The sequence below is a fragment of the Camelus ferus genome, chromosome 6, assembly GCF_009834535.1.
Source record: "Camelus ferus isolate YT-003-E chromosome 6, BCGSAC_Cfer_1.0, whole genome shotgun sequence".
NCBI lineage: Eukaryota > Metazoa > Chordata > Mammalia > Artiodactyla > Camelidae > Camelus > Camelus ferus.
This window is the reverse complement of record NC_045701.1, coordinates 32,522,628-32,544,143: the sequence shown is the minus strand read 5'-3', so window position 1 is coordinate 32,544,143 and position 21,516 is coordinate 32,522,628. Positions and strand designations below refer to the sequence as shown.

General features: G+C 53.4%; 3 protein-coding genes across 4 annotated transcripts; 1 reads left to right on the top strand and 2 right to left on the bottom strand.

Moving 5' to 3' along the window:
• Positions 1–1,989: 1,989 nt before the first annotated feature.
• IRF9 (interferon regulatory factor 9) lies at positions 1,990–7,208 on the bottom strand. Of its 2 annotated transcripts, XR_004320568.1 has the most exons (10): positions 6,690–7,208; positions 5,777–5,957; positions 5,278–5,461; positions 4,901–5,031; positions 4,721–4,814; positions 4,546–4,617; positions 3,581–3,922; positions 3,289–3,470; positions 2,550–2,665; positions 2,395–2,413 (listed from the first exon to the last, which is right to left on the bottom strand). XR_004320568.1 is itself a non-coding variant. In XM_006172816.3 (9 exons), the coding sequence occupies exons 2-9, from the start codon at positions 5,954–5,956 to the stop codon at positions 2,288–2,290; spliced, it is 1,245 nt and encodes a 414-aa protein (XP_006172878.1). In that variant the 5' UTR covers position 5,957; positions 6,690–7,208; the 3' UTR covers positions 1,990–2,287. The 2 variants fall into 2 exon arrangements, 1 of the variants encoding a protein (XP_006172878.1); XM_006172816.3 differs by lacking the exon at positions 3,289–3,470 and having other exon boundaries at positions 1,990–2,413.
• A 155-nt stretch (positions 7,209–7,363) lies between these two features.
• RNF31 (ring finger protein 31) lies at positions 7,364–17,104 on the bottom strand. The gene is made up of 21 exons (XM_006172815.3): positions 16,697–17,104; positions 16,469–16,615; positions 16,165–16,320; positions 15,888–15,947; positions 15,707–15,782; positions 15,299–15,476; positions 14,451–14,838; positions 13,988–14,278; positions 13,484–13,732; positions 13,187–13,372; positions 12,869–13,075; positions 11,257–11,430; positions 11,075–11,173; positions 10,896–10,985; positions 9,703–9,817; positions 9,482–9,600; positions 9,105–9,218; positions 8,916–8,973; positions 8,091–8,187; positions 7,615–7,783; positions 7,364–7,504 (listed from the first exon to the last, which is right to left on the bottom strand). Exons 1-21 carry the CDS (start codon positions 16,886–16,888, stop codon positions 7,451–7,453), a joined length of 3,219 nt encoding a protein of 1,072 aa, XP_006172877.1. The 5' UTR covers positions 16,889–17,104; the 3' UTR covers positions 7,364–7,450.
• Positions 17,105–17,836: 732 nt separating this feature from the next.
• On the top strand, positions 17,837–21,146 carry PSME2 (proteasome activator subunit 2). The gene is made up of 11 exons (XM_006172814.3): positions 17,837–17,999; positions 18,309–18,341; positions 18,768–18,830; positions 19,069–19,155; positions 19,261–19,291; positions 19,378–19,475; positions 20,046–20,114; positions 20,249–20,316; positions 20,480–20,534; positions 20,841–20,927; positions 21,017–21,146. Exons 1-11 carry the CDS (start codon positions 17,952–17,954, stop codon positions 21,095–21,097), a joined length of 720 nt encoding a protein of 239 aa, XP_006172876.2. The 5' UTR covers positions 17,837–17,951; the 3' UTR covers positions 21,098–21,146.
• Positions 21,147–21,516: the final 370 nt, after the last annotated feature.

The window sequence follows — 21,516 nt, the reverse complement described above, 5'->3', positions numbered from 1 at the left end:
CACATGATACTTACAAGTTGTTTCAATCACTGTATGTATATTGTCAATGTTCGTAAGCGTTCACATTGGGGCACAAACATGATAAAGTAGGGGCACCTACCTTCAGGGTGCTTAGAACCTAGTTTAAGAGATAAGGGATACAGCAATTTGTTCATCCATTCATTCATCCAACAAGTATTTATTACATGCCTACTATGTGCCAGGCACTCCTTCAGGCAATGCAGATATAGCAATGAACAAAACAAGTCTCTGTTCTCATGGATTAGGGAAGGAGCGATGATAAAACAAGTAGACAACTAGAAATGTGGGAAGTGGTGATTAGTGCTATGAAGAAAGATGAGGCCACATAGGAGAACAGAGAAAGTGGGGAGGGCTGCTATTTAGGTCGGGTGCTCAGGGGAAGCCCTCTCTGAAGACAGGGGGCAAGTCATGTGCTTACCTGAAGGACGTGTTTTAGGAAAAAAAAAATCATCAGGTGCAAAGGTCCTGAGGCAGAAATGTGTTCAGTGGGTTCAGGGAGCCTGGAGCAAAGCAACTGAGAATGGCAAGGGGTGAGGTTAGAAATGAGAACAGGGGCTACAATGGAGGCCTGGAGGCCATTGTAAGGATTGGAGATTTTACCCTGAGGAAATTGAAAGCTAATGGAGAGTTTTGAGCAGAAGGGTGACATGATGAGATTTATTTGTTAAAAAGATTCCTTTTGCAGAAAAGAAGATGTGGAAGGAAGCAGAAAGAAGAGATGAGAGATGGTGGTGGTTAAACCAGTGTTGGTGAGGGGAGCAGAAATAAGTGGTCAGATTATGGGTAGATTTTGCAGAAATCTACCCTTTGATAGGATTTGCAGATGGTTTGATGTGGTGGTATGAGAGAAAATTGAAGTAAAGGAGGTCCGAAGAAGGTCCCAGAGGGATCTCAGCAAATCAAGGGCACAAGACTCAGTACCCGATTTCTTCACTGCTAGTGCAGATGCCTGTTGGGCTCTTGGCTCTTCAGGAGGATGATGGACAAGACTGAAGACAACGAAGGTCCAAGGAGGCAGGAAGTCTCGAAAGCAGCGCTGCACTTTGCCAGGTGAGACAGTAAGAAGTTCCTCAAGAATTTGGGCATCTAGATTTGATCATGTAGGTGAACCACTCAAAGCTTATAAAAGTGACATGACAGAATGGAGCTGGTCAGACAGGCCCCTTCTCCAGTTTGCTGTCATGTACAGAACAGGGGAAGCCGGAGGCTGTGGCAGTCAGGTAGGTGGTGGATTGGTCTGGTGGAGTGGAGTGTAGGGAGGCGGGATGACAAGCGGCCTTGTGAAGGACTTCCAGCTTGGTAGCAGGATAAACACAGGGTAAGGGAGAGAAGGGTCGGTTGCTTTGGACCCCTGGGATCTCAACAGACAACGTACTGATGACGTGGCCGTCTAGGCCAGGCTGTCTGTTGTGGGGCTCATGTAGACTGAGGAAACCAATTTGGGAGTAGCCTTCAACTGGGGTGACACTGCTCCACATGCTGGGAGAAAGAACACCAGGACCCAGTCTGCCATGGGCACAGGAGACAGGGCTGCTCCTCCCTCTGATTTCCCTCCAGGCTCCAGGGCCTGTAGCTCACAGTTTCAGGTCGACCTTAAGTTCTCCTGTTCATTGACACCTCCAGGCCAGAGTCCAACGCTAGGTGAAATCAGAAGCCTCCAGCCAGGGACGGTGGAGCCAGATTTTTCCATGTGAAGGTGGCTACAGTGGCTGTAGGCTCAGTGCCCCTCTTGGTGGCTGACCCCAACCTTCTCCCTAATCCTGGCTGCCTAGAGGGTATAGAGAGCCAGGCCCAGAACCCAAAGATCCCAGACAGCTCCCCGGCCAGGGCCTGTGGTGGGAGGAGAGGAAAGGGGCCCAGAGTCATTGGCAGCAGAGAGTCTGAGTACTCTGCTCTCAGGATATAAACCGTCTCCATCATCTCCCTGTGACCCTGCTGCCTTCTACTGCCAACAAATCTGATTCTGACTCCTTTTTCAATAAAATTTTATTTTAAATCCTTAGTAAAGAACTAAGAAGGAAATATAAAGTGCTAGGTTTTGGAGTTTGGGGTAGAGGGAAAGGCCCCCTCAGTTCCTCAGAAACAAAAAAGGGTATATCTCAAAATTAAAAAAAAAATACATACACGCACACACAAATACAAGTCATCCATGAGTTCCCAACAACCAGACTCCATAAGGAGTTCAACGACAAAATCAACACAGACAACCAATGAGAATGATCACGATGGGAGGCAGCCGGTCGACTGCGTGGAGGTTGGGGCTCTCTCAGAGGAGGTAGGAGGAACAGAGAGGGGAGGAGGAGAGGGGGTCCTCCAGGCTCTGCAGCAGGGACAGGGTGGCTGCCTGCTCCTCAGGAGTCTCTAGTAAATGTCGGGCAAAGGCCTGCTCCATCTGTGTGAAGAGGTGGGGAGAGGGGCTTGTGAGCACTATGACCAGGAGCTCCTTCCTGGGGGCCCTTCCCCAGGAGGCCCCTTCTCCTCCTGGGCACCCCGTGTGGGCAGGCTAGTCTTGCCCTGCCCCGACTCACCTGCACTGTGATGAGACTCTGTGGGGTGTGGTTGGGGCCGGGGCTCTCCTCCCAAAAATTCAGTGTCACCTGGAACTTAGGTGGGGGACCCAGGCCCTGGAAGTATCTGGCCAGGTCTGAGAGAGAAAAGGTCAAGAGTTAGAAGGACAAGAAAAGAGAGAGGGCCCCAGGCAGGGAGGGCAGAGGGAAGAACCCAGAGTGGAGAAAGACAGGAGGGAATGGGGCCACTCGGAGAGCCAGGCCAGGGCAGAAGCTGCAGGCTGGCGAGGCTGCTGCCTTGTGCGAGGAGATGTGCTAGGAGCTAAGCTGCTGCTCGCCGGTGGATAAACAGGAAAAGAAGGGGCCCCTTTAAGGATAAACAGGAAAAGAAGGGGCCCCTTTAAGAGGCAGCTGACCATCAAACAACCTGAACTGCTCTCTGCTGGGAGAGCTTAGTCAGTGCTTGAGCAGCCCTGGCTGCTAACACAGCTGTGCCACACCTTTGTCGCCTGCTTACACCCTCCCTACACTAGGCACCCTTTGGCCCTGGGGACACACGTGCTCTGGGTCTCCTGGCCTCCATTTCCAAGGTCCGGTTGAGAGCAGAATGGAGGCAGGAAGTGGAATTCCAGGTCCGGATGGGAGGGGGGCAACCTGGGGGGCACCTGAGCAGTGGGCCGGGGTCTGTGCTGTGTGCTAGCTCTCTGAAACCTGTGAATGGTTGTGTGTGAGTATCTGGAGGGGGGACCATGAGGCGCACCTTCCCATGATTATACTGTTTGCTTCCACGTGGTGGTGCTCCCGAGGTGGGACACTCGTGCTGGGTTCCACCTGGGCCTCATCTTCCGCGGCCTTGGCTGAGGAAGAGGGCTGCCAGGGCTGAGCACAGGGATGTGCACCTCACAAGTGCAGGGATGCCATGCCTGGACTGTGATGGAGGATCTGCTCCAACACAGGGAGGAGGGAGTGCAGGGTGGTGGCTGGGCCCACAGTCCGGGGTGGGGAACAGACATGGGGGTGGGGGCTCCCGTGCTGGGCTGGAGCAGCCTCACCTCTGCAGAAGTAGGTGGTTCTGAAGAGCTCCACACACTCGTTGCTGGGCAGCAGGTGCGGGCCTGGACCAGGTGGAGCCTGGGGTGCATTCCAGGAGATGGGGATGGGGCAAAGGCGCTGCACGAAGAGGCCCCGGGAGTTGCTGGCCACCAGGACCCCTCTCTTAAGCTGGCTCAGCAGGCGCTGGGTGGGCTCTTGTGGGCCGGGTTTGGGAAATATCACCTGCTCCATGCCACACTGGGAGCCTGAGGGCTCAGCCACGAGGCGGCAGTCCAGGCTCTGCACCTGGGCCTCACCCACCACGCGCCCACTGTAGATGAAGGTGAGCAGCAGCGAGTAGTCTGAGGACAGAGAAAGGCCAGCTGCACCCGTATCCCTCCCCAGGGGTCCACTGGTCAGTGTGAAACCCTGGGGAATTGAAAAGGAGCTCCTTGCAAATCCAATGTCCTCATTTTGCTGGTGAGAAATGTGAGGTCCGGAGAAGGAAACCATATGAGGGAGGGCTGGGGAGGACATGGTGGGCTGGGGTAGCAGCTACACTTTCTGAGATTAGAGAAGGCTCCTGCCCCCTCTATCCTCACCCCACAACCCTCCTCAGCAGGGGAGCTTCCTGTCAGACCTTCTCATCACTCAGGAGAGGAGCTAATCTACAGATTCCCACTGAGGCCTCGGGGCTTAATGCACTGGGTCTTAACAGTTTACAAGAAGGTCCCAGAGATCGGGACTCTACTTAACCCACAGAATCAATGTCTCAAAGTGGATTCCCAGGGAACAGAGTACATAGGGGCTATTTCTAAGAAGCAAGCTGTTTGGAGTCTGGCCGGATGCACTGCCTGGAAACCAGTGCCTCTGGGTAAGGTGGGCCCAGTTTGCTGCAAGCTCTGACTGTTAGATAACGCTCACATAGCCACAGGAAATGACATGGGGGGATGAGGAGCAGGGATGAGTCACAAACACCAAGTACCTGAATCTGGAGGGGGCAGAAGCTCCAGGGACACCTGATCTCCTTGGAAAGGGGCCTCAGCTATGTCCCTGCCTGGAAGTGGAACAGAGGCACTGGTCATTCAGAGTGGACTGGGGAGTCCCAGGGTCAGAGGGTGTGGCACGGGGGATGACACAAGAGGCAGGGCAGTTGGTACCTTCCTGAGGCTCAGGGCTGCTGCTGCTGCTGCCGCTCCCGCTGCTGCTCCCGAGGTCTGAATGGCTTGCTCCCCCATTGGTCTCCACCAACTCCTGCAGACAATTTCTATTGTTGGCTCACCTTTCCCCCAGTTACTGTCCTGCCGTCATACTCCCCCAGTTTCCTCCCCAGCTCTCACGTTTTTGAGGGGGTCCTGGAGCAAGGAGGGGCTGAGTGTACAGTTCTTCCTAGTAACCTCATCCTCCTCCCTCTCAGAGGACATGGAACTGTGGTGTCGCTTTGATGGTGATTTCTGGGTCACTGGCTGAGCTGTGGAATATTGACAGGGAAAGAAAGGGCCAGAGCCTTAAGTGGGCACAGAGGGAAGTGAAGAGATAGGAGACAGTGAAAGGAGGGGTGAAACTGGGGAGGGGAACCTGAGCTTCCCAAGGACAGGGCAGAACTCTGACCGAGGGGCCTGGAGGGAGGCCCACCATCCTCCTGGGAAGCCCACATATCCATCCTTCCTCCCCCATTTGCTGATCCTAGGAGTAGGGGGGCAAAGGGGACACCCACCGGCAAGGGTTCCTGGTGGTACCAGCCGATACACCTTGTAGGGCTCAGCCCCATCCCTATGGCCATTCTCAGGAACCTCCTCAAACTCAGGGCTCTTGTTGAGGGCACAGCGCAGACGAGTCTTCCAGGTAGCAGGGCCTTCCGTGTCCCCCTCCTTGTACTTTCCCTTAAATATCGCCCAGGCCTAGGAAACAGTAAAGAAAGTAGGAGCATGTACAGACCCCTGCAGACCCTCTACGGGGTGGCATCATGGACGGGCAGCCCGAGCACTTGCATAGAAGCCTGTGCTAGGTTTATGCTCGGCTGTTGCTGGCTTGACATCCTTACTAAGCTTTGCATTTACATTTTGCACTGGGCTCTGACAACTATGTAGCTAGTTCTACCCTCCAACCCCCCCTTTATCTGAAACCCAGGAGGACGCAAGCCCTTGAGGGTGAGAGCACCGGTGTGGTGTATACTCCATCCCTCACTCCGAGGGGCTGGTTTCCAGGCCTTTCACCTTGAAGAAGGCGGCATCCTGATCCTCCCGGAAGTCCTGCTTGCCTGCGTGCTTCCAGGGAATCCGGAACATGGTCTTGGCCTCATCATCCCAGCACACTCCTGGGAACTGCCCGCTTTCCACTTGTTCCACTACCCAGTTCCGGAGCTTTCGGGTGCAGCGTGCCCGGCCTGATGCCATCCTGGGAATAAGAACAGCAGGAAGCGTCCACAGGACTGATACTTTGGAAATAGGGAGACCCTGGTCATTGGGGTTGGATTCTGGCAAGGGCCCCCAGAGATCCCATCCATCTCAAAAATCTGAGGCTGAATTGTTTCATTTTTATCACTAGGAATTACCAAAAAAAAATCTTTCGTAACTTTCTAGGCTGTGACATCTGGAAGGAAATCTTAAGCATCAGTCTTAATCTTAAGACTTTTCAGGAATCTATGGTTTGAAAGAGAACTCCTCTGGTGTCCTGCTTCTGGTGAGAGAGCAGCAAGATCCCCAAGCATTTGCAAAGGCAGTAGCTGCTTCTCAGATGCCTTATCAACCCTCTTCATCCATTGCCCCCACAACCTATCCTTTAATCCCCCACAACCCTTCCTTCCTCTGCTAGTTTCAGGGGTACATAGGGCAGGGAGCTGAGGGCAGGGGCAGAGCTGTGGCGGAAGTGGGCAGGGCCAGAAGGCAAGAAAACAGTCAGGGGAATCAGGCAGGGCCTTCTTCCCTAAACAAGCCGGTAGCAGGTCCCCCTGGCCTTTGCCTATAGAGCTTGGGATACTGATCAGTCTTTTACTCAGGCCAAACTTCCAGCTTCCTAGCCTTCTGTCTACTCCTCAGTGTAGCAAAGAAGCCCCCACCCACCACCTTCAATCCAGCTAGGTTTTCCACACTGAGACCCAAGCTGACACCTATTTTTGGTTAATCTTACCTGAACCTCTGTGCAGGCTGTCCCACGGCTCAGCCAACCTCAGCTCAACTCCTGGCAAGTCAGCTTCCGGATCTCTCCACCCCTTTCTACAGTCCCCACCCTAAGTTTCAGTTCTCTTCCAGGGAGGTCCTTTTCCCCGAAATCACGTGGTCTCTGAGTTGCAAGACAACTGGCTGCCACCAGAGGGAAGCAGCATCTGAGAATCTTACTGTTGGAAACCTGCTGTCAGTCTGGAGGGCCCCTCCTACCTCAGGATCATTCCCCTTCCTCCCTCAAGATACTCCTTGCTAGTATCCAACCATCTCTATAACATTGCTGCTTCCCCAGGGAGGCCACAGTGTCCTGCAGTCTGGCCTGTGGTCTCTGGATAGCTCTGTACCACATGTGCATCTGTGTTCCCCTACAGTGCCTGCTTGTTACCTAGCTAAGTGACCCCAAATAGCTGAATTCAATGAAAAAAATAAGAGAGGTAGGGAAGGAAAAAGCCCAGGCCAGGTGGTTCTATGGGGCCATCCTATGTTGGCCATCCACAGTGTCAATTCCTTCCTGGCCTGAGTCTAGGGACGGTCAGGTGGTGGGCTACATGGGGCCCTTTTCAGCAAAGCTCTGTTTACCCCGCTCTTTCCCTGGTGCCCTCAGTGGGATCAGGAAGGAAGAAGGACCACCAAGAAGCCTGGGCAAGGAAATGCCTCTTTATTGGTGCAGGAGCTGTTCCTGAGGGAGTCAGAGCACAGGACCCTCACTGGGACCCCCGCCCTCAGCTACTTCCTCCTGCGGGGGATACTCTGTCCCAAGGGCACCTCTTCTTTCAGCTTCTGCAGAATGAGAGAGAAGATAATGATACTGGAAGCCTGGGGCTCAGACACAGGCTGAACAAGGGACTTCCACAGTGTGGGGTCAGAGGTGAGGCTGGGGAAGGCTTTACCTGTAACAAGCGGGCGTGGTAGGTGGGGGCATCCTCCCCCGCCAGCGGCTGTGGGCGCACATGCAGGTAGCGCTCGGCAGCTGTCTCCAGCTCCTCCACCTCATACAGGGTGGCTGGGTCCAGTGAGTGGGCATTGATGAGGCTTACAAGATACTCTTTGTAGTGTGCCCTAGGGAGAGGAGTGGGTGAAATATTTGTTCTTCTGTTCAGCTGATATTAACTGAGTGTGCCCAGCACTGTGCTGGGCACTAGCATACTTGGATGAACAAGACGGACACCCCTCACCTGATGTTCTTGCAGGCACCTGCCAACCTGTGCACTCTGCCTGCTACTACCTTTCCAAGCCTTGGCCTAGAGGGCCCCCCCCCAATCCTCGCAGGACCTACTGCTCCCAGAGACCCACCTTTTTGCCTGGGTGTACCCCCAGTGCTCCTGTCCTCCCCAACACCATGCTCCACTCCCTGCCTGGCACTCACTGGCAGAGGCCGGCATAACCAGCTGGAGTCTCCTTGCCACAGGCTTCATCCCGGAACCCGTTGGGAACCTCCTTCTGCTCCATCACTCGGCAGCCACCTAGCGATAAGGGAAGGAAAGGACCCTTTGTCAGGAAGGGGCCACTGACCACAAAGCCCCAGGAAAGCTGGGATATAGATGGAGGCAGGCAGAGCAGTCTTCAGAGAGGGAACTGAGGACAGAAGCCCCTGCTCTAACAGTGATGAATGGAGTGGGGAAGAGATATGCTATCATGCAGACCCCTCCTGATACAGAAGCAGGGACCTTGCTGTCCCTGTTTTTAGCCAAGCTAACTTTTGGCCCATAATCACATATTCCCTTGAGACAGCTCTCTTGGTTGTGATTTAGCTCTTGTAAGGTTAACTCATTCTGTGAAGGTCTTAATCTATGTAGATGGTAAGAAGTGGGCTAGCTTAGAATCATATATAATACCTTTCTGCTGCCCTCATGGAACCTAAAACAGTGTAACTAGCAAGTCTCATCAAGTAGTCACTGAGTTAACTAATAAATGATTATCCTTTGGAAATAGGAAAGTAAAATTAGCACTGAGGTGCCAGGTGCTTTACTGTGGCTTTATATAAAATAACACGGCTGCAAGGTAGATATGACCCTGGCTTTACAGAGGAAGAAACAAGCCTGGGGAGGCTGACTTGCTGAAGGGCACAAGCCAGCACAGGATGGGCTCTGAGCCCTGGTCCAACTCTAGACCCAAGCCTCCCCTTCACCCACCACACAGAGGGAGCCTAGCCCACCCTCTTGCCTTCTCCGAGGCCTGCCCCGACACTCACCTCCAGGTACTGCCCGCGCCCCCGCTGGGGGCTCTGTGTTGAACATGACGTTATTGTCCTGAGGAGGGCAGAAGGATGGGCATTAGGTTCCCCTGATGCCAGCCGGCTGGTTTTCCCCAGCATCCGGCCTTTCCCTTCTTGCCACCCTGCACCCTGCCTCCTCTCCTGGGCAATTTGCAAACCCACGACCTGCAGCAGCTTCTGGAGCCGGAGAGCAGACCAATCCCTCAGGTAGAAGAGACAGTCTCGGGGGTGGTGGCCGTGCAGGGACTTCTTCACCCTGCAGTTGGGGTCTGGACATTTCTGGTGGAAACCCAGATGGGAGAGCGGCAGTTAGTTGGAAAATATTGGGGTCCTGGTCTCTCAGGAACCCCTGCGTGAGGCATTTAGGGGGGAGATGGAGACATTGGAGGGTCTGGAGCAAGCCGAAGGGGAGAGGGGACAGAGAGAGGTGCTTTACCCAACACTGTTCTCTCCCTCTGGGCTGTTCCTCAATGGCCTCTGCCCCCACACCAGACAGCGGTCCCCACCCTGCTATACCTCCCATCCCTGGTCTCTGGGCTCACATTCTTGGCATAAAAGGCGTTGTAGCAGCCACTGCAGAACTGGTGGCGACACTGGGTGCAGTGAAAGTGCATGCAGCCTCCTCGGGCCAGTGCATACGAGAACTTGCACTTGGGGCAGTCTGCAAGGGACAGAAGGTCAGGGCCAGGGCTGCCACTGCTCCTCAGGCCCTCAGGAAGAGAGCCGCTGGCAATGAGAGATTACTGGGCAAACAGAATCTTACCTATGCCATTTTCCTGAAGGTACATGGCCAGGCCCTGGGCCTGGTATTCCGGGTCATTGGTGCGTTTCCAGTTCTGGAAATCTTCACAGCTCCGGCCTCGGTGCTGCTCCTCCCACTGCCAGAAGGAAGCAAGCTTCTTATGAAAGCCCCATCCCAGGCACTTCTTGCTGGCCCCTCCTCTCAGGGGCAGTGGTCCCTGGCTTAGTTTACAGCACTGCCATCCACCATTTGCTCGAATCCCAAACTGAGGGGCCAGCCTTTCTCTCCTCTCCTCACACCACACAAATCAGCAGCAAGTCTCCATTTCCACCACCCAAGCCAAGCTCAACCCTTTTCTTCACCTCTACTGTGATCACCTCACTCTGGGCCAGGCCAGGGCTCGCCTTGGTTACTCGCCTCAACTTCTAGTCTCTGTGCCTCCACTCCTGCTCCCCTATGGTCCAGCCGCCACCTTGCAGCCAGTGTGCCTCTGAACGTGTATATCAAGCAGCCTGAAAGGCCCTGGGAGTGTTCTAGCTTGGAGGTTTGGTGGTAAGGTCTCAGCTGCCCATTTTAGTATTGTGTTTCACAAGACAGATGCAACCTTTTTGGTATCAAATGCTGAACTTTTTAAAAAGTAAATGAGAGCGTTCACCCTTTGCTTAGTCTTAGAGTGAAAGGCCAATCCCTTCCTTGTTTGGCCTCAAGGCCTCTCCTGATCTGGCAGCTAGCTCCTTTCCCACCGCCTGCCACTCTCACCCTGGCTCTCGAGGCTCCAGCCACACAAGGCTTTTTTCCTGACTTTGGCCTTTCCATGTGTTGTTCTTTCTGTCCCAAATACTCTCTGCATAGTTGGCTTCTTCTTAACTTTCAGGCTTGAGCTTAAACCAAACCGTTTTATAGAAGACTTACCTGACCTCTCTATTCTATGCACTAGGTAGGTCCATTCTGTGACTCCTAACTTCAGTTTCCTATTTGTTTTCTTCATAGAATTTATGGCTCGGTCTAATTATGCTCGGTCTCCCTCCCTCCCTCCCTCCCTCCATTCCCTCTTCCTCTCTTCCCTCCTCCTTCCCCCTCCCTCCCTCCCTGACTAGTCTGTAAGCTCTAGAGCCCACAGCATGCATCTGTTCTGTTCTCCAGCAAACCCCAACTCTAACACAGTACCTGCCAAGGGCTCAGCAGGTGTTTCCGAAAGGATGGATGTGCCTCACCTGGCGCTTACAGCGCACGCAGAAGGTCTGGTGACACTGGGGACATGTTGCCTCCAGCTGCTCACGCTCATATATGAAGCCAAAGGAGCACTGTGGGTGCAGGAGCATAAAGCTGTCTGAGGCCTGACCAGGCACCACTCCCTACCCCTGTGGTCAGCCCTGCCGGGTAGGCCACTTACCCGGGCACACCACAAGAACTTGGGGTCCCGCATGAGCACACCTTCGGTCAGCTTCTTGTGGAACAGTGCATAGGCATCTGGCTCTAGGCTCTCTCGAAGCTGGGGACACGTTGCAGAAAGGGTGGGTGGGCAAGGTTCCTGTTCAAAGCCCAGGTCACCCTGAGTCCTAGGGACTGCAGTACCTGGATGTCAAGGGTGGAGAAGTAGCTGAGTAACTGCGTGTCATCAGTGAGGTCAGGGCGGCCACAGGCAGGGCACACCATGTCTGTGATGTGCTTCTCCTTCAAGGCGATGGTGAAGTGCTGGCGGAAGCAGTCGGGACAGATGGTGCACTCACAGGAGGTCAGGGCCTGCATCTGGTGGAGGGGAGCGGGGAGTCAGAAGCTATAACTGCCGCTGGGGAAGGGGCAGTAGCCAGTGTCTGCTGAGAAACCAGGGTCTAATTAACAATGGGGCAGGAATAGCAACCTCAAATGCCAACAAGTGCCAGGCAGGCAACCTAAATGTTTGAAGACCGTCAGATGGAAAAAACCAGACAATAGTGAGACCTAAGGTAAATGGAAGAACGCCCTCTAAGGCCATCCACATTTAATTAAAAGCAAAAGCACAAACAACATGCCTGAAATGACAAAACTACAGAGATGGAGAATGGACTAGCGGTTGCTATGTGACAGGAGGAAGGGAAGAAGGTTGCAACTATAAAGCAGTGGCACCAGGGGGTTCCCTTGTGGTATCTTGACTGTGGTGGTGCTTACATGAATCTATACATGGGGAAAAATTGTGCTTACATGAATCTATACATGGGGAAAAATTGCATAGAACTACACACATACACGTTCATGCACAAAATGAACAAGGTCTGCAACAAGCTGACATTGTATCAATGTCTATTTCTTGGCCTTAATATTGCACTACGGTTATATAAGATGTCACCATTGGGAGAAGGTGGGTGAAAGGTACAGGACTCTACTATTTTTACAACTTCTTATGAATCTACAATTATTTTCAAATAAAGAGTAAAAACAAAAAACATACAGAGCTAGTCTAACTAAATTGGGCTGTATTTGGCCCAAGAACTGCCAATTCTGACCTAGGGTAAGTAGGGGATTAGGAGATAAGAGGGGCCTATTCCTACCAACTGAGTATTTGATGATGATATTAAAGAATAACTGTTAATCTTTTTTGGTGTGACAATGGTATTTGTGGCTATATTTTCAAAGAGTTTTATCTTATACAGATACATACTGAAATATTACAGATAAACTGTCTGATGTCTGAGATTTGCTTCAAAATAGTCCTCTGTGTATGTAGGTGAAATAAAGCTTGGCCATACAATTGATAATTGGTTGAATCCATGGTGGTGGGGCTTGGGGGGAGTGTGGAGGAGGGAATTTGTTTTGTTGTTTTCTTTTTTTTTTTTTTTGGAGGTAGGTAGGTAATTGGGATTGATTTATTTACTTACTTATTTAAATGGAGGTACTGGGGAATGAACCCAGGACATCATGCATACTAAGCATGCACTCTATCACTAAGCTATCTCCTACCCCACCAAGGAGGGAATCTGTCACACAGTTTTCTCTACTATTGCATATTTGAAATTCCCATGATAGAACATTAAAAAAAAAAAGAGAGAGAGGAAAGTAGCCTATTCCTGCCCTTCCCTTCCCAGAAGCCTTCAGGGGGAAGTGGGCAACTACAGAGCAAAAGACAAGACCAGAGGTGGGGGCTGGGGTAGGGTGGGGATCCAAAGGGAACAGAGCAATTCTAAGGCCAGGGGCAGTGGGGAGGGCTTACCCGGTTGCGGGGCAGGGCCCAGCTGCACACGGCACACTCCTGGGCGAGTAAGCGGCGCAGGAAGGCCCGGTCCTGGCTCTGTCTCACAGCTTCTACCACATCCCCCAATTCATAGTTCCTAGGTGTCTCCTGCAGCAGCGACAGCGCCAGCTCTGCCCGGCCCCAGCTAGGGAGGGCATGGACTGCCAAAAGCCGTCGGATCAGGCTCTGCAACGTGATTCAGGTGGCGAGGGAAGAAATGGCTGTCAGACCCCAGGGATCCTACCCATCGGCCTGCCCTCTGCCCCACTAAGTGGGCTCTTCACCTCCTACCAGCACCTGCTTATCTGGCCCATCCCAGGAAGGGGCGGGCTCAGGGCCACTGTCCCAGAGGCGCTGATGGAAAGGTTCTAGGCGCTGGCGCTGTAGCTCAGTCAGGGCCCGGGCCACGTCACCCCCGTGTTGGAACAAAGCTTGAAGAGACCCCTCCTCAGGCCCAAAGCCCAGGGACTGGAGCTCCTGCACCTGTGAGTCGGGAATGGCGAGGAGGAGTGAAGAGGGAAAAAGCAAGTGTGTGAGAAGCTCTGAAATCCACAACCCTCAACCATGCCCCACCTCCAGGACAGCTGCTACTACCTTCCTCCTCCGGGCCCTCACACACTCTTCCACGGCTTCATCAAGATTGCCGTGACGGTCCAGCCAGGCTTTCCGGGCCTCCTGACAGGAAAAGGCACCCAGCTCTGGGTCTTGCTGTCCAGCCAGGTCAGCCACCATCTCCAGCACATAGGGCAGCTCTGAACGCAGCCACTGTAGGGGCACCTCAGTGCCTGAGTACTGCAGAGCCGAGAAGACCTCCTCTGGACTGGCGCCTCCAGCTTCCCCTTCCTAAGGCACAGTCCCACCCAGAGGGCTCATCAGGAAGGGCACCTTCCACCCAGCCTCAGCCCGAACCAAAATGCTTACAGTGCTTGAGCTCAGACTATGGATCATGTGAGCAGTGCCCAGCAGGACACCTGTCATGGGAGAAGTATTCAATAAGAGGCAGCTACTGCTAACAATGACAGGTTTCATGAGAACTTGTTTCAACCAAGTGCAGCCTCTCCACCCCACCCCCAGCTTGTGCCAGGCCCAAATCCTCACCCGGATCTTGATCACTAGCTGGAGACCTTCCTCCCGCATCTTGTCTTGGCGCTGCTTCTCAGAGTCCCCACAGGAACTGGGCAGAGGGCCACTGAAGCGTCGTGGAGGCCCTGGTTCGGGGAGTCGCTCTTCCAAAGAGCTGGCATGGGGCCGGGGGGTGTGCTGTGCTGGGATGGGGCTGCTGGTCCGGTTGCACATAGCACACACCCAGCCAGGGCCCGAGTTGCAGAAGGTACAGTGAATACAGTACCACACTGGAGTCTGGGCAGAAGAGAGCAAAGTATCCCCCTGCTGGGAAGGCAGAAAGAATTATCCCACTGAAGGCTGGCTGAGGCTCAAGATGGAAATATAGGAAGCTGGGGCGAAGATATCAGGGGACTGAAGGAAAACGGGATGAGGAAGTAGAGAATGACTTGTTGCAGCGAGTGCAAATAAAGAGCTGGGAAGGCCAGGAACAGGTTACCTGAAGGGGCTGCAGGCAAATACCAGCATCCTGAGAATCCACCACCAAGCTAGGAGGCTGAGCCAGCCGAGGTCGCTCACATATGGCACACAGCACAGCTGCCGCCTCATTTTCAAAGGTGCAGCTCTGGCAGGCCCAGTGACCCCGGGCAAGCTCAGGTTCTAGGCCCCCAGCTCCTCGGGGACCCTCGATCCCCAGTCCCAACCCCTTACAGCCTCGGGGCCGATCACAGGCCACACAGAGTACTGCCCCAGGTTCATTTAGCATGGCACAGGAGGAACAGTGCCAGGGCAGATGGGCACTTGCAGGATCAGGGGAAGAAAGAGAGCTGTCTCCCAGGGCCAGGAGGGAGGCTGACTGAGGCCGTGGCGGAGCTGAGGCAGGTAAGCTGTAACAGAAAACCAGACATGGCCTGCTGAGGGGGGCCCCTGTCCCTGGTGCGTGGGTCCCTTCCCTCATTCCCTGCATGACAACATATAGCTCTGGCCTTTGCACATGTTGTTCTGTCTAGAAGACTCCCATACCCAGAGCCTGTTCGACATTAACATGACAGCTTCAAGTTCATATCTGGCTGGTAAATATCCCTAACAGATGCTTAAAATACTGATAATTGAGCTGATCCTTCTGACTAGGTTGCATCCTCCTACTATCTATTTGCACACCATAATAATCTATCTTGCTGTGATTGCTACTTGCTTGATACATATGTCTATGATGTCACGGAGGGCAGTAACTGGCTGCTTGCCCTCTATGAAACGTTTTCAGCACAGAATCCAGCACACAATAGATCGTTAAGCAATATTAAGTTCTCTCAATTTTGCTCTCACCTAGAAAAGAAGGCCTCTCACCTGGGAGTCAGGTGGGTGACCTGGGGGACCCCAGGCAGAGTCTGGCGGAGGTGGTGGGCACGGTCTGGGTGTCCATGGAACAGGCGATCACAGGTTGGGCACAAGGCCTGTTTACAGGCTGAGCAGTGCAGTGTGCCTGGGGCAGAACCACAGAGGAAGCAGGGACCAGGAGTGGGGCCTGGAGAGCAGGAGAGGAAGAATAGAACATCTTTCTGAAAAAGATCAGGTTACATCTGAATCTGCTGTGTCGGGGGCCAAATCACAGATTACTTTCCAGCATATCTTTTCAACCCAAGGAAACACTTTTAATCTCTTTTTAAAAAGAAAGGAAGATAACCAAGAAGATAGAGGACATTTCCATCAAATAATCTACTAGTACCTCCTCCCCCCATTACAGGCCAATAATACCTTGGACAGAGGGTATGGTGAGGTGGCCAGGAGCAATCTCTCTCAGTAAGGGGGCAAACTCTGAGAGCTGCAGTGTCTGAGGATAAAGGGCAGGGACTAAGCAAGGGCTTGCGGACACAGGCCCACCTGTCCCCTTTGTTCACCAGTCCCTTGAGCCGAGCCCCATCCCTGCCTTTCTTACATCATCTTCAACCTTGTCTTTCAGCAGCTGCTCCAGTGCTTGTGGTTTTGGATGAATATTCTGCAAACAAGAGTCCCCACTTAGAGCCCTAGAACAAAGCCCTCCTTCAAAGCCCTGGTCCCCCAACATTCTCAGGGAGAAAAGTACAAGGAGTTCCCAAGTTACTGTCGGGACTAAGCCCATGGTTTGGCAGCATGGGGGTCCCCAGACTGGCTTTGTTATTAGGCTGGGCTCCCCAGCCCTGGTGCTTAAGTCCTCAAAACTAGAAGTACCTCACCTGTAAGAGCAGGCTGAGCTCTGTCCGAAGCAGCAGTACTTCCAGTGTGACTGCAGCGACCTGGTGCTCATCTGGCTCCTCCTGCCCCTCAGGGAAGCTCAACCCATCTGGCTGCTCCTCTGTGTAGCCATATAATCGCAGAACATCCCGGCCCCCCTGCCACACATTCAAACCAGTCACCGAAGTGGGCCCCCTTCTCAATAGGGCTTGACCCCTCCCGATTCAGCACAGCCTCCGGCCCTTTCTAGCCAACCCCTATCCCAGGCTAAGTCCCCTTCTGCCATAAGGGGCCCAGGGGCTTCACCTGCACAGAATCCACTGTACTGCGAAAAACAGGGTTATTAAACTTAACCCCGCGCCAGTACCGGGGCCGCTGAGGGCTGAGGAGGTTGCGGCCGTATTTCTCCAGGATGTTCAGGGCCGTGGAGAGGATGTTGAGGTAGTTTTGGGGCTGGAAGCAGTCAGAGAACAGAGAGAACTGTGAGCCCCGGCCTGGCCTCAGGTCCTCTGCCCCCTCCCGAGCAGGCCTCACCTCCCTATGAGCGTTGCAGCGGACCAGGCGTGCAGCGTCCAGCTGCATGTAGCGGGCTGCTGGCGGCAGAGAGGTGACCAGTAGAGGCCGGAGCTGCTCTAGCGAAAACGTCTGCCCGGAATCCCTTCTCAAGGCGCTCGCCAACTCCTCGCGGGCTGCCAGGAAGGCCCGCTCCTCCTCCTCCCCCAGCATCCTGAGACAGGAGTCAGCCCCAGCCCACTGCCCGCTGGGACCCCGCGCAGTCTGTGCGAGGCCCAAGCGTCGCCCCGAGCGCTGGGGTCTGGCTTCGCAACCCGACTCGGTTGTCGCGGACGACCCAGGTCACTCAAGCCACTGTCACTCTACGGCCCCGGGCCCCACGCCAGGGTTAGCGGGAACAGGAAGTAATAGGAAAGAGGGCGGGATTGCGACCCAGTTTCAGCGGAAAAGGAGGGGGTTAAGCTTAAAGAAGGGTGGGGTCAAGAAGGTAGGGGCGTGGTCAGGAGGGTCCCAGCCAATGAGAAGGGTAGATAGCCTCTGGCTCCTCCCCCAGAGTATCTAGGCTTTACGCTCTGTTCTAGCTCTTTTCCCCTCCTTCGTCCAGGCTGATTCCACCTCTTTACGGATAGCCCCAGGTGTGGGGTTTTTTAAATTTACCTCAAAGCCCTCCTCTACCCGAACCCCACTGGGGAAATCCCTCTCAGCCGGGGACTCAACTCTCGCCGGCTTGAGCCCCACTCAAGGCTCTTCTCCAGTCGGTCTTGAAAGCAGGGATCCCTCCGGGAGGAAACCCCCGCGCCAGCTCCCTTCCACATCCTACTATCCCTTCTCCCTCCTACTACTTCTTCCACTCTGATCCTTCTCTGCTCTCTCACAGCAAATGAGCCTTCCAGGGGGGGCCCACCACTGAACAACCCCCTTCCCATTCTCCCACCCCTCTCACCCCAACCCTCGACATCCCCTGGACGGTCCTCGCCCCTCCCTGTAAGCCCCGCCTCTTCCCCAAGGGGCAGCCCCTGTTCAGTCTAAGCGGTCCCACTTATCCTAGCCCCTCCCCCGGACAGCCCCTGGGCTTGTGACCGAGTCAGCACCGCCTCTCTTAGTCACATAGGCCGAGAATGGCTGAGGGGCTCCCAACGGTTTGCAGCCTGTCAGGGGGAGGGGGAAAAGAAGGAAGGGGGCGGGGTTGAGGGGGGCGGGCCTGGACGTGGTGAGTGAAAGCGAAAGCCCAGGCGGCGAAAGGGAAGACCGGCGATCTAGCAGCAACTGGAGCAGCATGGCCAAACCTTGTGGGGTGCGCCTGAGCGGGGAAGCCCGCAAACAGGTAATGGGGGACCAGGAGGCCAGGAAGGGGCCGGGGAGCCCTCCAGAATGGAGGCCAAACTGTGTGCTCCAGAGGACCAAGGCCGTGCCAGAGCAATCTCCCAATCTCTTTAAGTGCTTTCACTTCTGCCTGGGAACTCTCAGATTCCTGCCCTCTGGCCAGTCTCTGCACTGAGCATGGGTTTTCAGGGAAATCTGGCTTGTGGTAGGAAAGGCCTGACCGAAGTTGGAGGGCATCCCACTGGGAGTGGGATCTTACTCTGGACAACTGAGACCCTTAACCAACATCTGGGTACTGTTCTCTGTGCAGGTGGATGTCTTCAGGCAAAATCTTTTCCAGGAGGTAAGTCTTCTGGATTCTAGCGATTTGACCCAGAATCTAAGATCAGTACTGGAGGGTTGCAACTTCTCAGAATGACCCCTAAACCCACTTTCCACCAGGGCTCTTCGCTTATCCAAACCTCCACCCAAGATAAACTAATTATTGATCTCTACCTTTACTTTGATTAATACTTTCCCCACTTCCACCACTTCCTCTCCCCTCTTTTGGTGTGGAGGGAAAAGCTGTGGCCTCAAAGCAGTAATACTGCAGATCAAACCTTGGTGCTGCCGCTCCCCAGCTTGGGCAAGTCCCTTCACTTTTCAGGGCTTCAGTTTCCTCATTTGTAAGTGTTGGATTCAATGATTTCCAAGGGCCCTTCCAGTCCCACTTCCCAGACATCTCATTGAGGGTCTTCTGTGATTCCCACCCTTGCAATGTAACCCACAGGCTGAGGAATTCCTCTACAGATTCTTGCCTCAGAAAATCATATACCTGAATCAGCTCTTGCAGGTGAGTAGTGTGGACCCCTCTGGCCCATCCCACGGCTTCTCTCCTCTACATCCACCCTCTCTAGCTAACAGCTGGGCCCAGAATGCAGAGAACAATTTCCCATGGTGGCCTGGGAACAGCTGGATAGTGTGAGGCCTGAGCCTAGGTTGGGAGGCAGAGGGCGGGTGGGCTGTATGGAGGGATGTGACTTGGGATGAGGGGAAGATGCTAGGCAGCCCTGACAGTGAGGTCTGTGCAGGAGGACTCCCTCAATGTGACTGACCTGACTTCTCTCCGGGGCCCACTGGACATCCCCATCCCAGACCCTCCACCCAAGGATGATGAGGTGAGGCACCCAGGGTGTGGGGCTCCAACTCTAAACCTAGTGTTGATGATGGTCTTTCCAACTTCCATGACTCATCTAAAGCTACTCTCCCACTTTTTGTCTTAGATGGAAACGGATAAACAGGAGAAGAAAGAAGGTAAGAGAGGAAGGGGTGGATGGGGAAAGGGAAATGGCACATTAACTGATGGATGAGGAGAGGTCTAAATTCCTTCTTTCCCACAGTCCCTAAGTGCGGCTTCCTTCCTGGGAATGAGAAGGTCCTGGCCCTGCTTACTCTGATTAAGCCAGAAGTCTGGACTCTCAAAGAAAAATGCATTCTGGTAAGCCTGGGAACTGGGGGAAATAGAGAAGACAAGCAAGGCCAGGCCCTGGTCTCTTTCAGAGATGCAAGTCCTTCATTCAGGAACCTGTTCCCAAAATAGGAAGCTTCCTTCAGTGCCTTGGGGGTAGATGCCTTTTGTTCTCCTCCTTCTATTAGACCTCTGGTATCACAGTGGTGTTCCCCAAATCAGACTGTGCTGCATCCATCTCCATAACCTCAGAACCTACTGCTGTACTGGGTACACACTGCAGTGAGTTGGTTTAAGGGCTTGGGCCCTAAAGGGAGACTGCCTTGGTTCAAAGCCTGACTCTAACACTTAACCTAACTGGTTACCTTGCATGAGTCACTTAGACATTCTGTGACTCAGTTTTTTAAATCTGTTAAGTGGATATAGTAATAATATATACCTTGAAAGGTTGCAGTGAAGATTAAATGAGATATATAATACATGGCAGAGTGCTTGGCACATAATCAGTACTCAGAGAAATGTAGCTATTATTAGGAAGCCTCGATAATAAGAACCAAGAGAGTTCATTGAATGGTTCCTACATGATCTCTCTTTATGTAGGTGATCACATGGATCCAACACCTGATCCCCAAAATTGAGGATGGAAATGACTTTGGGGTAGCAATCCAGGTAAGAAAGGGTGGGTGAGGATATTGAGAGCAGGGAGAGACTTGGGGAGTGAGGAACTAGACATGAACTGGGTAGGGGGAGGGAGACATGAGTGAAGGAGGGAGGAGATGAAGTGTTTTCTCTCATCACCACAGGAAAAGGTTCTGGAGAGGGTAAATGCAGTCAAGACCAAAGTGGAAGCCTTCCAGACAACCATTTCCAAGTAAGGGCAGCTGGAGGGCCAGCACAGGAGTCTGCAGTGACATTTCTTGGGACTCCCAAAGCTGGGCACTCCCATTGGGATGATGGGGGCACTTTGGGAAGGGTCTGAGGGAGTATCTCTCTCTAATCTCCATACCTGTGGTTCCTCCCCTTGCCTCCTGCAGGTACTTCTCAGAACGTGGGGATGCTGTGGCCAAGGCTTCTAAGGAGACCCATGTAGTGAGTAGATAGTCCACCAGCCTTCTAGCTGAGGCTGGCTGGGGGTGGGGTGAGGAAGGGGGGTTAGAGGTTCTCCTTATCTTGTTTATGACCTTCCCAATGTGGAGAATATTAAGCCAAAAGTATTGCCTAGGAAAACTGATTTGGCCTTCAAAAACCTTGACCCCTTTCTCTGATCTTGTGGGATCCCATTTCTTGGTGCTGAGAAAAACTGATTCCTCAAGTTACCTATTCCCTATATGAGGAAACCAGACTAACGTCCCAACCTCCCATGGGGCTGACTCAGCTTTGCCTCCCACATCCCAGATGGATTACCGGGCCCTGGTGCACGAGCGAGATGAGGCAGCCTATGGGGAGCTCAGGGCCATGGTGCTGGACCTGAGGGCCTTCTATGTGAGTCTGGAATAAGCCCCTAAGGGAGGTGGGTGAGGAGTGCAGGAGAAAGGCCAGAACCTGACTGTTGCCCTTTGGCCTTCTTCCAGGCTGAGCTTTACCATATTATCAGCAGCAACCTAGAGAAAATTGTCAACCCAAAGGGTGAAGAGAAGCCATCTATGTACTGAGCCCAGGGTTAGAAGGGAAATAAATGACCTATATACTTTGTGTGGATTACCTCTGGTGTATGTCATTCATTCAGAAAGCATTTATAGGGGGTGGGAATATAGCCCAGTGGTAGAGTGCATGCTTGGTGTGTACAAGGTCCTGGGTTCCAGTGCTCCATTGGCAGGGGCGGGGTGGGGGGATCATTTACTAGTGTCACCTATGTCCAGACACTAAATGTGAATGTGGTGTTGGGGAAGGGGAGGGGTGCCAGGAAGACAAGGATGAACAGGTCCATCCTGTTCTTAAGAAGTCATCCTAAAGAACAGGGTGGAAACTGTTACATGCCATAACAGTCATGAAGATACCTGCATTTGGGAATTTCACAAGATTATTTCCATCTGGGGGTTCTCAAGAGTGCTTCCTGTAAGAGGTGGCATTT

Excerpts from the sequence above, each read along its gene's own strand:
- IRF9 (XM_006172816.3), bottom strand. The coding sequence starts at position 5,956 with ATGGCATCAGGCCGGGCACGCTGCACCCGAAAGCTCCGGAACTGGGTA. Across the intron at positions 3,923-4,545 it reads TCTGCCCCCTCCAGATTCAG|ACTACTCGCTGCTGCTCACC; the intron begins GTACTTGGTGTT and ends CTCTGTCCTCAG. Across the intron at positions 2,414-2,549 it reads AGAGTCTCATCACAGTGCAG|ATGGAGCAGGCCTTTGCCCG; the intron begins GTGAGTCGGGGC and ends CTCTTCACACAG.
- RNF31 (XM_006172815.3), bottom strand. The coding sequence starts at position 16,888 with ATGCTGGGGGAGGAGGAGGAGCGGGCCTTCCTGGCAGCCCGCGAGGAG. Across the intron at positions 16,616-16,696 it reads GCTGCAACGCTCATAGGGAG|CCCCAAAACTACCTCAACAT; the intron begins GTGAGGCCTGCT and ends GACTGCTTCCAG. Across the intron at positions 16,321-16,468 it reads GTACAGTGGATTCTGTGCAG|GGGGGCCGGGATGTTCTGCG; the intron begins GTGAAGCCCCTG and ends AATGTGTGGCAG.
- PSME2 (XM_006172814.3), top strand. The coding sequence starts at position 17,952 with ATGGCCAAACCTTGTGGGGTGCGCCTGAGCGGGGAAGCCCGCAAACAG. Across the intron at positions 18,342-18,767 it reads GGCAAAATCTTTTCCAGGAG|GCTGAGGAATTCCTCTACAG; the intron begins GTAAGTCTTCTG and ends TGTAACCCACAG. Across the intron at positions 19,292-19,377 it reads TAAACAGGAGAAGAAAGAAG|TCCCTAAGTGCGGCTTCCTT; the intron begins GTAAGAGAGGAA and ends TCTTTCCCACAG.